Here is an 11,809-nt window from a genome sequence, read left to right on the forward strand (position 1 = left end):
ACGCTTGGAGACAGAAGATCGCACGGATTAGCCAGTGAACGTGGTTTAAAGACACGATTAAACACGTTCATGAATATAAAAAGCAATATTGGAAAGAGCCACTCACGGTGTGGGCGGGGCTAGTGGTCGAGTGGGCATGGCGACGCAAAGTGGGCAGGGCTCGTAGAAGCAAATGCTTTTAGCTCACCCCTTTGCACCGGTTGAGCCTCTTGTAAATTTAAACACGTGAGGCTTTCGCGAACAACATCGTCCACAGTGCTGCGGGCTTGTTGGGTTAGATCTCGTGAATGTTGATAACGCGAATGTTGGCGATTCGTTGCGATTCTTACGTCGTCATTTTTCACCAGGGCGAATTCCTCTTCATTCCCGACGGCGAATGCTGTGGCTACTGCGTCGCTCAGCCTCCCGCGTGCTACGACGCGCTGGGACTGTCGCGCTACGTACGTCTAACGCACAGCACCCAACACACGGGGCGCGTGACAGCCAGGACCTCCTTCATTCCGAGTTGTTTTTCTTCTTCCAGCGGTGGCAGAGGTCGCAAACGGGTTTTGATTCCTTACCCATACCCGGCTGCACTAGGGTCAGGATAAAGTGTACTCTTTGGTTTTTTCGGTAAAGTCACGTAGGTAAAAAATATCAAATAAAATAAAAGTAATTTATTTATTTTTCATGTTTATTTATTTTATATTTTTTACCCACGTGACTTTACCGAAAAAGCCAAAGAGTATATGGATCCTTGCAGTCACGAAAACTTCAAATCTGGAAAGATAAAGTGTGTGCAATTCCACTCACAAGACATTTGGTTCTCTAGAGCTCCCTCTGCAGTTAAGATGAGCGGTGTTGGTGCACGTGGAATGTAACCCAAGAGGCAGCAGCGAGGGTTGGTGTGTCACCACACGGATGACAAGATGCTGCGAGAGAGACTCCCTTCGCCATGGGCATCGTGGTGCAATGCCTTGGCTCGCCACCAGAGCGCAGGACGGCAAAGCGCTGTAGGGCTGATATAATCTATCGGTTCTGTGCGGGATAGTGTGTTGCTCCCTCGCACCCGTGGGGTTTCTCCGGGTGCTCCGGTTTACCTCCCACATGTATCGTGACAGCTAATTGGCTTAAGACGTCTTAACGAATCGAAAACTGCGGAGCAATTGTTGGTGCCGGCAACACCCTCCAGCAGCCTTCCAGCCTGCCTGTGGGTTCCTCGGTGTTGTGAGATGAAATTTGCATGAACGTCGCTATATATATAAAAAGAGAAGACCCATCCCGCAAACAGCGGCATGAACAAATCGATTGCAGGGCTGCAGTGACGACACCCCACGCCCCCCCTGCCCCCCAGGTTGGCGAGGTGTTTGTGAACCCCGAGGACGTGTGCAGCGTGTGCACGTGCACGTGCGACCACGGCGTCGTGTGCAAGGCGAAGGAGTGCCCGGCCGTCAGGCAGCCCGTGTGCCGCTCCTACGAGAACCTCCTCACCGTCGTGCAGGACTGCTGCCAGGTCTACCAGTGCGGTGAGCGGCAACTCGGCACGCACGAGACGACCGCCGGGGGGGGGGGAGCGGGTTATAACCGATGTCGTCCCCGGGGCAGGATTTCGAATAAACGACCGTCCGTTTCGCCAAGGTGATGGTGTTAGTTGAGCGTCAGGTAACACGGAAACAAGTGCCTGGTAGGTACGGCCCGGGGTGCCCCAGCTGATGTGCTGCAAACTGCCGCCCCTCTCGCCGATCTACTCGCTCCCTATCCTGGTCCGGGAGCTCGTACGCAATTTCTCGACGCACGTATTGAACGACGCAATGCGCGCATCATAACCGAAGCCCAACGCCAATTCACACACACACGACAATTGTCACCCCCACCCCCCACACTGCGAAAATAAAGCACGACCCTCCTGAAGAGTCCCGACTCACCGAAGCTTTCCCGGCTACGGTGACTCCTCGCATAGCGCGGCGACGTTCACTTCACACGATAATGCGGGTTTCGCTACGACGCAGTTCTTCCATTCAAGTTCAAATTCATTTATTAGGTATAGCCCTGTGAGCCATTCGGCTCTTGAATCGGAAGGAACACTTTCCGCACAGCGCGTAACGAGCGCCGTTGTAAAGCAGTTTCTCAACGGTCAACGAACTACTTTCTTGAGCGCTACTGTGATACCGCACGCGGAATGATACGGTCCCCGCCGTACGGTGGTGACTGCAGGCCAAGTTTAAAGTGTTCAAATGTGCTTCAGCGACTCGGCAATTCCTCGCTTGACGCGGCGCTTTTCCCTCCGGGAACGCATCTATGGCGTGCGGTTAAACGCGGAACCGCCGTGCCGCATCGACGATGGCAACAATAAACCGTTGTGCTGTGTCCGCTCTCCCGTGCCACCCTCCCGCAAACCCCCAAACCCTCCCCCCCCAGTGTGCGACGAATCCCTGTGCCCCGTGGTGGCACTGCCCGTGTGCACCGCCTACGAGGAGCTGGTGGTGACCAACCCAGGGGAGTGCTGCAAGAAGTACATCTGTGGTAAGAGCGTCGCATGCCAACCGCTCGCCTCGATCGCGCCACCGCTTGGGTCTAGGGTCACAGGCGGAGTTTGGGCTCTTACATTTGGGCGGGCGCATATAATGATGACATCTATTTATGTTAACCGTAAACTACTGAAAATAATTCATAAATGTGCCCCCCCCCCCGCAAACTCCGCCCATGGAGAGGGTTTGGGTGAAGAGTTCGAGTTTTCTTTGGAACTCGGGTTTGGATTGGAGTTTGGGTTATGCGTAGAGTTGTAGTTTGTATTAGGGTTAGCATGTATGCCTCGAGGTTGCGTCTGATTCTCAGTCATAGTTAAAGAGTTGTGCTCACAGTTTGGGCCGGGATCAGGGTCAGGGTCACGTGACGTCATACCGAGCTTTGCTTGGCGTTCGAGTCTGGTTCAGGGTCACGTGACGTCATACCGACAGTGCTGCTGCCCCCCATCGGGTCTAGCAGTGGGCCCAGCCTCCCGTGCGGCCTCATTTTGACGTCGTCCACCCCCTCTTCGCCCTCCCGCGTCCAGTGTGCAGCCCAGACAAGTGCCCGGCGCCCGTCATTCCCGTGTGCGCCGACTACCAGAAGCTGGCCCTGGTCAACCCGGGCGACTGCTGCTCCGAGTATCAGTGCGGTAAGTGCAGAGGGGGATTCACTGCCGAGTCCAAAAGAGTGGCCAACGTTGCAAAAAAAAATTCTATTTTTTTTTCTTTATAGAACTGCTTTTTGCGTTTAGTTTGTTGTACTGCCACCACACTCCCGCACCTACTATGATTGCGGTTGGTGACGTACGGCGCAAAAGAAGTTCAACGTGCATACAACATACATGCCTGGTGATGCAGGCAGTGTTGAGCAGGAAACTGGCACTACTTGGACACATGTGGGATGGATAACAGGACATTTGAAACTGTATTGTTCGGGAAAAATGGAAGGAGCCGGAAAGAGAGGACCTCACAGAGAATGGCTTGATGGCGACATCGCAAGAGATTGGTGGCACACACACGATGTGGCCACTACTTGAGCATATTGGCACAAGACAGTGGGAAGCGGAAAGAAATGATGAAATGTGCAGTGGACACCTACGACGTGCCATCTGCCCACGGGTGGTGGTGGTGGTGGTGATAATGAAATGCCCGACGGTGGTGGCAGCTGGTGTAGCGATAGCCACCGATCCACTCTAAATAGTTCCACGCTCGCTCACTCGCACACTTGCACGCGGTCACACACGCGGTCACACACGGCACACGTACGCGCAGTCGCGCACAGGGTCTGTATGCACGCGCACACGTTCGCACAAGCGCTCACGCCCGCATAGGCAAAGGGCCGAAGCGCCAAGCGGCCAGCCCCAGACAGCACTATTGTCGCAATAGACGGAGAGTTTCAACGCGTCTCTTGAAATCTGCAAGCGCGTAGGAATACCCGAAGTTACAAAGTCGTGCGTAAATAGCAGAGTTACCGACCCGCGGCGTTGGTGGCTGAGCAAGACTTTTGTGTGTGTGTGTGTGCGTGTGTGTGCCCACGCAGAGTGTGACTACAACCTGTGTGACTCCGGAGTGACGTCTTGCGCCTCCAACGAGCAGCTCGTCCAGGTGCAGGTGAACGAGTGCTGCCGCCGGTGCGAGTGCGGTAAGTGGCCCACGCGGCGGCGACGTCCACCGTGCAAGTGCAGGGGGCAGTGCTGGATTTGTGCGTGTGTACGTGTGTGTGTCTGTGTGTGTACGTGTGTGTGTCTGTGTGTGTGTACGTGTGTGTGTGTGTACGTGTGTGTCTGTGTGTGTACGTGTGTGTGTGTCTGTTTGTGTGTGTGTGTCTGTGTGTGTGTGTCTGTACGTGTCTGTGTGTGTCTGTGTACGTGTCTGTGTGTGTCTGTGTGTGTGTCTGTGTGTGTGGGGAGCGGTATTGTAGCGGTTATCGCTACGCTGCGCTACGAACCTGGCGACCCGAGTTCGATTCCCTATACACTACTATACACTACACTATACACTACTATACACTACATTATACACTACACATTGGGGTGGTCGTTCAGAGGGGTTCTACTGTACTGGGAAGACAAAGGTGGCTGGGCACTGGCTGCCTGTCTTAACAGGTGCTCTGGTGACAGCACCCCTCTCCCCAACAGCCTGTGGGAAGGCGGCAAGGTCGTGACCTGCGTCCCTGCGTGCGCTCGTTAACAGCACTTGCCCCAAGAGTTTGTGGAGGCTATAAGGTCGTGGGGGGCGCTGTATCTTTGTCGTTGTGCAGTGTGCCGTCCGTGCGTGGAGCCCAAGCCATGCCCACTTGGAACCCACCCCGTGGATTACCAAGACTCCTGCAACTGCACCGTCCGTACATGCGGTGAGTTTACGGCACGGCAAATGCCGAGCTGTGGCTAATTGTGTGGATGTCGATGTACATGTTGAACTTCTTTCGCACCGTACGTAGCCAAACCGTGCTAATCGGAGGTGCGGGGGAAGGACAATAAACTCTAGGTCATTTTTCTATTCTTGGTTCTTTCGGTAAAGTCACGTAGAAGGGAAATAATAAAATAATAAAAATCAAACATAAAATTCTCACGAAGTTTCGGCCACAACACAAGCAGCCGTCCTCAGGTGAAGAACAGGGCTGTCGTAAAGACAGCGTCCTAATGAACACCGCTCAGCTTGGCAGCGTATTTTGAGCTGGGTGGGAGGAGCAGAGCGGCTTGACAAAGGAGTTTACACATCTTTACATATCTATGGCCCTCTATGTAAGCCTACGTACGTCTATATGAGTCTGTGTGTAATTCTGAGTAAGCCCATGGTTCTCTGTGTGAGTAAGACTATAAAAATCCAAGTCTCTATGCAAGTCCAAATAAGTGTATAAGGATCGGAGTCTATGGGTCTCTACGTAACTCAGCAGTTCTTTGGGTGTCTCTGTATGAGTGGGTCTCGATGAAAGTCGATGTTGGGTTGTATTTAATTAATCAAAAGGGTCTCTTGTCCGTCCCTATTTTGCCCACTATATCGATATCTAGTGACTCGCTTACGTTTTATTATATTTATGTTTGCCGTTGTAACTTTCTTGGCCCGCCCATACTGGGCACCTCCACACAAAGAGCTTCATAGCTCATCAGATTCCTCCAGATTCTGATTGCGACGATTCTTCCCTGCCCCCCGCCCCCTCCTCGCCTGCCCTTGCCTCCTTTGCCCGGGTGCAGTCTCCGATGAATTCTGCACGTACAACGGCGTCCAGTACCAGTTTGGGGACACGTGGAAAGACGGCCTGTGCACGGATTGCAGCTGTGTGATGGCCTCCGAGGGCGGCCCTGGCAAGTACGAGGTCCTGTGCCAGCACACGTCGTGCCCCAACTGCCTGCCGGTGAGTCGGCACGATGATCCCCTCCCTGCATCCGTCCGTCCGTTCGTACGTCCGTCCGTCGATCGGTCAATCCGCCCATTCATCCGTCGGTCAAGGCTTTGGGACTAAAGGATCGTCAGCGGCACAGCGGTTCGCGGCGCGCTGGACTTGCAATCCTGAGATCGCCGGTTCCATTCCATCTCCCGGCACGGCGGTCGAAACGACGGCGCGGGTTTCTCAAATCCTGCCCCCGCCGTCTCTGTGACCACCCGGCAGTGTAAATGGGTCTCCGCCAGAGTTCGTTGATCGGCAGGTCCCAGCGTGTGGCGCTGTAGAGAGCGGGTAGCACTCCCACCTCTTCTGAGACGAGCTTTGCCAGCGTGGAAGATTAGGCCAAAATACCCCCCCAGAGGCGCTCCCTTGAGATCCCTCGAGCGAAGGCCGTTTCGCCGCCAGCGGCAAGAGCACAGCGATTGCAGGGCTGCACCTTTACCTTTGCCTACAAGTGTGCAGCAATCGCGACGTGAATAACCGTCGCCACGCTGTGTGCTGGCGATCACAAGGTACTTGCTGGTGGCAGGATACATATAAACTAAAACGCAAATGAATTTCAATCTTGTCAGGAGCTGTGTGTTTTTTTGACCCTTGTCTCTTGCTTGAATAGCGACTCTGTGCTCGCTCTCTACTCATGTGAGCTGTAACATCGAGAAATCAACGACGACGATGAAATACTTTGGTGCGCACAGAGCCGGAGTTTTCTAACTCGTGCCGTTCTCCATCCCTCCTCGGTCCCCCAGGGAGAGAGTTACATCCCCGTCGAGGGCCAGTGCTGTGGAACGTGCGTCAGGACGAGCTGCGTCGCTGACGACGGCACCACCTACGAGGTACGGCGAAGCGTCGCGACGGCAAACGACAACCGGCCGGCTTTTCTTTCCGTGGCCCATGGCGTCACGCGGACGGTCACCACGCGGACGGTCACCACACGGGGTCCTGGCGCCCAGAATGCAACGGGACTTCTGCTCTGTCCACCTTTCCCCCCCCACCCACCCACCCACACCACCCACCCACCCACACCACCCACCCACACCACCCACCCACACCACCCACACCACCCACCCACCCACACCACCCACCCACCCACCCACACCACCCACCCACCCACCCACACCACCCACCCACCCACACCACCCACCCACCCACACCACCCACCCACCCACACCACCCACCCACACCACCCACCCACCCACCCACACCTCTGTGTAGCTCGGCACCTGGGCCACTCCGGCCCAGAGCGCCCCGGTGCAGTTCAGATATAGAATCCTCAATGAGACTTCAGGAGGAATCGGATGAGCCTACGATGATGCTCTTTGAACGGACGTCCGTTAGGGGCGGCTCAGCACCGTGCACCCCCTGCACACTCGATCAGCTACGCCGCTGTTTCTGTCCATTCGGTAACCGACTACCTGCAAAAAGATCGCCCTCAACGCGCCCAATCTCACCCGATCTCTGGTAACGAAGCGGGGTTTAAGCGTGGTGAGTTCTCGAACTGGGCGACCACCCCGGGGTTTTGGAGGCGTCGCAGGCGTGGGGGCCGCGAGGAGTGGGCAGGAGACGGCGGTGCCGGGCGTCGCCCCCCCGGCGCGACGCATCACGTCGCATCGCATTTCACCTTCACCGGTGAAGCAATGCCGCCCGCCGATCTCTAACGCCGCGGCGTCGCCACCACCACCGCAGGTCGGCCAGATTTGGAGCCTGGACACCAAGGGCTGCTCGCGCTGCGAGTGCGTGCTGGCCGGAGGGTACGCCTACGTGCAGTGCGCCATCACCCAGTGCCCGCCCGTCGACCCCAGCTGCCCGCTCGAGCTCATCTCCTACTCCGCCAACGGCTGCTGCCAGTTCTGCAACAGAGGTGAGCCCCGTAGCGACGGACGCCGCGTCTCCCGTTGCAATGCGACGGGCGGGGGACGCGGACCGGTGCGTCCCGGGGTCCGAGTGCCGCTCGCGGCCACGGACGCCGGCGACGATCGTCTGAACCGGTCCCTGGGCCTCCCCGAGCCTCCCCTAGCTTGGTCGACTCGGCCTCAAAAAGAATGAGTGCTCGGTGCGGTGTGTATAAACGTGGCCACTCGGGGCGTGGCGCTGGCCACCCACCCCCTCGTGTGCCATGCCGGCCTTCATAGGTGCTGCTACTCGCTAACAGCACTTGCCCCAACAGCCTGTTAAGGCTATACGGGGGTCTTTGTGTTTACAGGGGTTCCCCCAAACTCAACCGTATCCACCGGTCTGCCTGTTGTTGGTGTCTCCTACCGAGACAGTCATTCGAGTGCCTCTCGTGACCCCACAGAGAGGGGAGGGTATCTCGACCGAACCCAGAGGGGAGAGAGCCCAGCACGCCGCTGAGACCCATCGGGCCTGTACCCCCTTGCCAGCCTCGCAACTCGCCATGCCGGTCGGTCCCCCGCTCACCCTGCGATCTTCCGCCTCCTCCGTCTCTCTCCCCCCCCCCCGCCCACCCCACCCAGGGCCTTCGCCGGTGAGCGACTGCGGCGTGACGCTCTCGCGCCAGTCCCTGATGTCGGCCGACGGCTGCTTGAGCCGCGACTCTGTGAACGTGACGGGCTGCGAGGGCGCCTGCTCCTCGCGCTCCGTCCTCGACGCCGCCACCAACGTGTACACCAAGCAGTGCTCCTGCTGCTCCGCCACGGAGACCGTCACCGTCGAGGTGGAGATGGTTTGCCCCGACGGCAGTGCGAGGATCGACAGGTGAGCGCCCGCCTCTGCTCATGCCGACAGAGACTCCTACCCCATCCGCCCTTTAACAGCGTATACCTCCCGTGCGAGACACACGTCAGACAGAAAAGTGCGCGCGTGCACGGGCTGCACAAGGAGCGAGTTGTCTCCTCCGTCCGCATTGTGGGTTGGAGTTGATCGGTGACATTTCTACGTCTGCGTCCAAGTTGGTGGGCAGGGGTAGCCTGGTGGATACCCGACGCGATGGCGGCGATGCGAGCGGGCAAGCGGCGTTACGATGTGCGCCATGGGTGTTTCAGATCGGTGAACGCGGTCCCACTGGATTCTTCACCCTTTCCCATTCCGATGGTGAATGTTTGTGTTCGTCATCGGAACGGAATCGGAAGATAAACTAGAGTAAAATATTTTTGGTACGGAGGCTCCCACAAGCTATAGTAGTGTGGCGGTTGTGTTGCTACCGTTCTCTGCGGTGAGTAACGACGTCTTTAAAAACAACGGCGTTGCAGCTACACCTCTCGAAATAGAATGAACGGCGAGCCGCGTGCACATTCCGAGATTCAGCGGTGAACGGGAAACCCACCACCCTCCCAACTTGCAGACATCTCGGAACGGGACAGGATTAATTTCCCATTGGTGCAGTGGGGCAAGCAGCCACGGTGGAGAGTAACTAAATGACGTGTACCGTGGAGATGGAACGATGAAATCAGATGATGTGCGAGAGATGGATGGGTTATTGGATCACGGGACTGTAAGGCAATTTGGGGAGGCCTTCACGCAGCAGTAGATTGTTCACGACTGATGACGACGACGAGGCCACCACTCTTTGTTCTAAATAACCTCCTTCGCAACACCACACTCGACCCGCACGGCAAAGTACGGTCAAACAATCCCCACCACCAACATGCACGGATGTTGAACCTCTTTCACACCGCACGTCGCCCGGCCGCGCCCAAATCGGCGGGTGGCATTGAATGGAACGATCCGAGCGACAAAACGCCCCCGCGCGTCGATTGCTGTCGTCGTTATTAACGCCGGACCCCCCCCCTCCCCCTCCCCCACCACCACCGCCGCCTCCTGTCGTGCAGATTCGAGATGGTCGCTGCCTGCAAGTGCGAGGCGTCGCAGTGCGGAGCGAACAATCCCATGCACGTGGACAGCACCCTGCAGCAGATCTTGATGCTCAAGTGAAGAAAAACCAACCTCGTGACCTCCAGTTGTACATTTCGCATCGCGAGCAAGCCCCCCGCCCCCCCTCCTTAGGGCCACCGACACGATTCCAATCGAATTTTAATCTAATACAGTCAGGGCGTTTGTTCTCGTCGATTTTTGTGTGTTTTTAGTTCGTTTTAGTTGTTTTGCCCGAGCGCGAATTTGACGCCGTTGATTTAACTGCCGTGATCGCAGGCATAATTGAGCGGGATTCGGTGGGGGTGGGGGTGGGGGATAAAATAAAGAGGTGGTAAAAGAGTTATATATACAGCAATAAAGTATATTTGCAAGCATGACCGAGTCCATGGTGATTGTTGTATCTGCGCTCCGACGCTTGGTGTGGTGGTGGCATCAGTCCGAAACGTCGATTCGCGTGGGCCAACGGAAGGGTGAGCGCCATCAGACGTCGAGCGGCGAGGAACGCGAGAGAACACGGCTGGGTGTCGTCGTGGGGGGGGGGGGTAAGAGGTGTGGGGGCATTGATTTGTCGAGCGTTATGGGAGCCGACTGCTAACTCGGCAGAACGTTTGTTCAAATAAAGTGTCTCTTGGTGGACAGGGGCATATAGCTGGACACCCAAGTCCAAGTTCTGGTGGAGCTGATTCACTTAAAAGAGCCAGAGGGGGGAACTCTGTTGAGACCACCGGGACTGTTGTGATGACAGCGGCTTCGTCATCAGAGCCGTCTCCAGCAGATGGCGCAGGCTTCCCAGGGTAACTGCTCTGATGCGAGCCCCGGCTCGCACGGGCATCACCATCACCGCACTGGCTGCCTTTACGTTCCAATTATAACACATTCCTGCGGAGGGAGCTTGGTAGGAACGTCGGATTGCTCGGTCAATGGCCAGGGTCAACGGCGGCGTGGTGTATTCCGCAAATATGCCCGACTGTGAGGGCGGGCACAAGCCGGCGTGAGTAGGTTAAACGTTGAGTTTTATAAGGGCACCACGGGGTGACCAGCCCCTCCCCACCCAGCCCCTTCCCTGCCCACGCAGCCCTTCCCCACCCAGCCCCTCCCTGCACGATGGACGGACACAATAATCCCCTGTGGGCTGGTGTAACCAGGAGGTTCCTACCAGTATCAACACACGTCCACCCACGTGCGTCATTGCATAGCCCCACCGCAAAATCCGAGGTGGACTGTGTTGCCTCCTTCACCTCTGGGCCACGAGCCGCCACCGATCCACTTCCTAGTCAGTTCAACACGTGGTGAGGCTGTCGCGATCAATATTGCTCACAGTAGAGGTTTTAGGGGTTCGATCGCGTGAGTATAAATGCGTCGTAACCCTCCACCAGCCGACACAACCAGTAAAGGTTGTCACGTAAACAGAACGCGACAATGAGTTGACTTCAGCCCCACCGGTGTGTGGGAGAGTAAATCCACAACATTCACTATTTGAGTAGTACGACGTTTCGCGATCTTACCCAAAAACTTTTTCCTATTAATCACTTCCTAGTTGTCAGTTATTCGCTTCTCACAGGTACCAACACTGGAAATTGTAGAACCCCTCCTCTCTCTCCACGCTTTGGCAGCTTCACACAACAGCCCTCTCTGATCATTGGTTTTCTACCCTTCTATCTGGCAACAAAACTGACACCTTTTTTTACAAGGAGTCATGTTTACATAGACCACAATACCTGCAGTCATAATGCAAACAAAAAACATAACTGATAATGTATGCACTGTCCTTGAAGTTGATTGGTCCACACCCGAGACAGCTTTCCTTAGAGCCTAGTCTCACATGGGTTGGACCAGATGACGCCAAAAGGCGCACAACTCAAAGACAATGCACCATTAGAGTATGAGAGCTCGGGGTAAGCATTTACACCATTGGAACCTCATTTGCCAGTAAAAAATATGATAATTGGTTTTCTACCCTTCTATCTGGCAACAAAAATGACACCTTTTTTACAAGGAGTCATGTTTACATAGACCACAATACCTGCAGCCCCCTCTCTCTCTCTCCCATCGGCCGTCTCCCTAGCCCGCCCCCCTTGGTTCGACGATTCTAAAATCTCACGAGGCGTGG

At 55.9% G+C, this 11,809-nt stretch overlaps 1 protein-coding gene across 1 annotated transcript; it reads left to right on the forward strand.

Moving 5' to 3' along the window:
• The first annotated feature begins 3,470 nt into the window (after positions 1-3,470).
• LOC144950950 (mucin-5B-like) lies at positions 3,471-9,924 on the forward strand. The gene is made up of 8 exons (XM_078881133.1): positions 3,471-3,492; positions 4,027-4,128; positions 4,747-4,839; positions 5,681-5,841; positions 6,618-6,704; positions 7,555-7,729; positions 8,343-8,583; positions 9,657-9,924. Exons 1-8 carry the CDS (start codon positions 3,471-3,473, stop codon positions 9,757-9,759), a joined length of 984 nt encoding a protein of 327 aa, XP_078737259.1. The 3' UTR covers positions 9,760-9,924.
• The last annotated feature ends 1,885 nt before the right edge of the window (positions 9,925-11,809 follow it).

This window comes from Lampetra fluviatilis, chromosome 60, assembly GCF_964198595.1.
Source record: "Lampetra fluviatilis chromosome 60, kcLamFluv1.1, whole genome shotgun sequence".
Lineage (NCBI taxonomy): Eukaryota > Metazoa > Chordata > Hyperoartia > Petromyzontiformes > Petromyzontidae > Lampetra > Lampetra fluviatilis.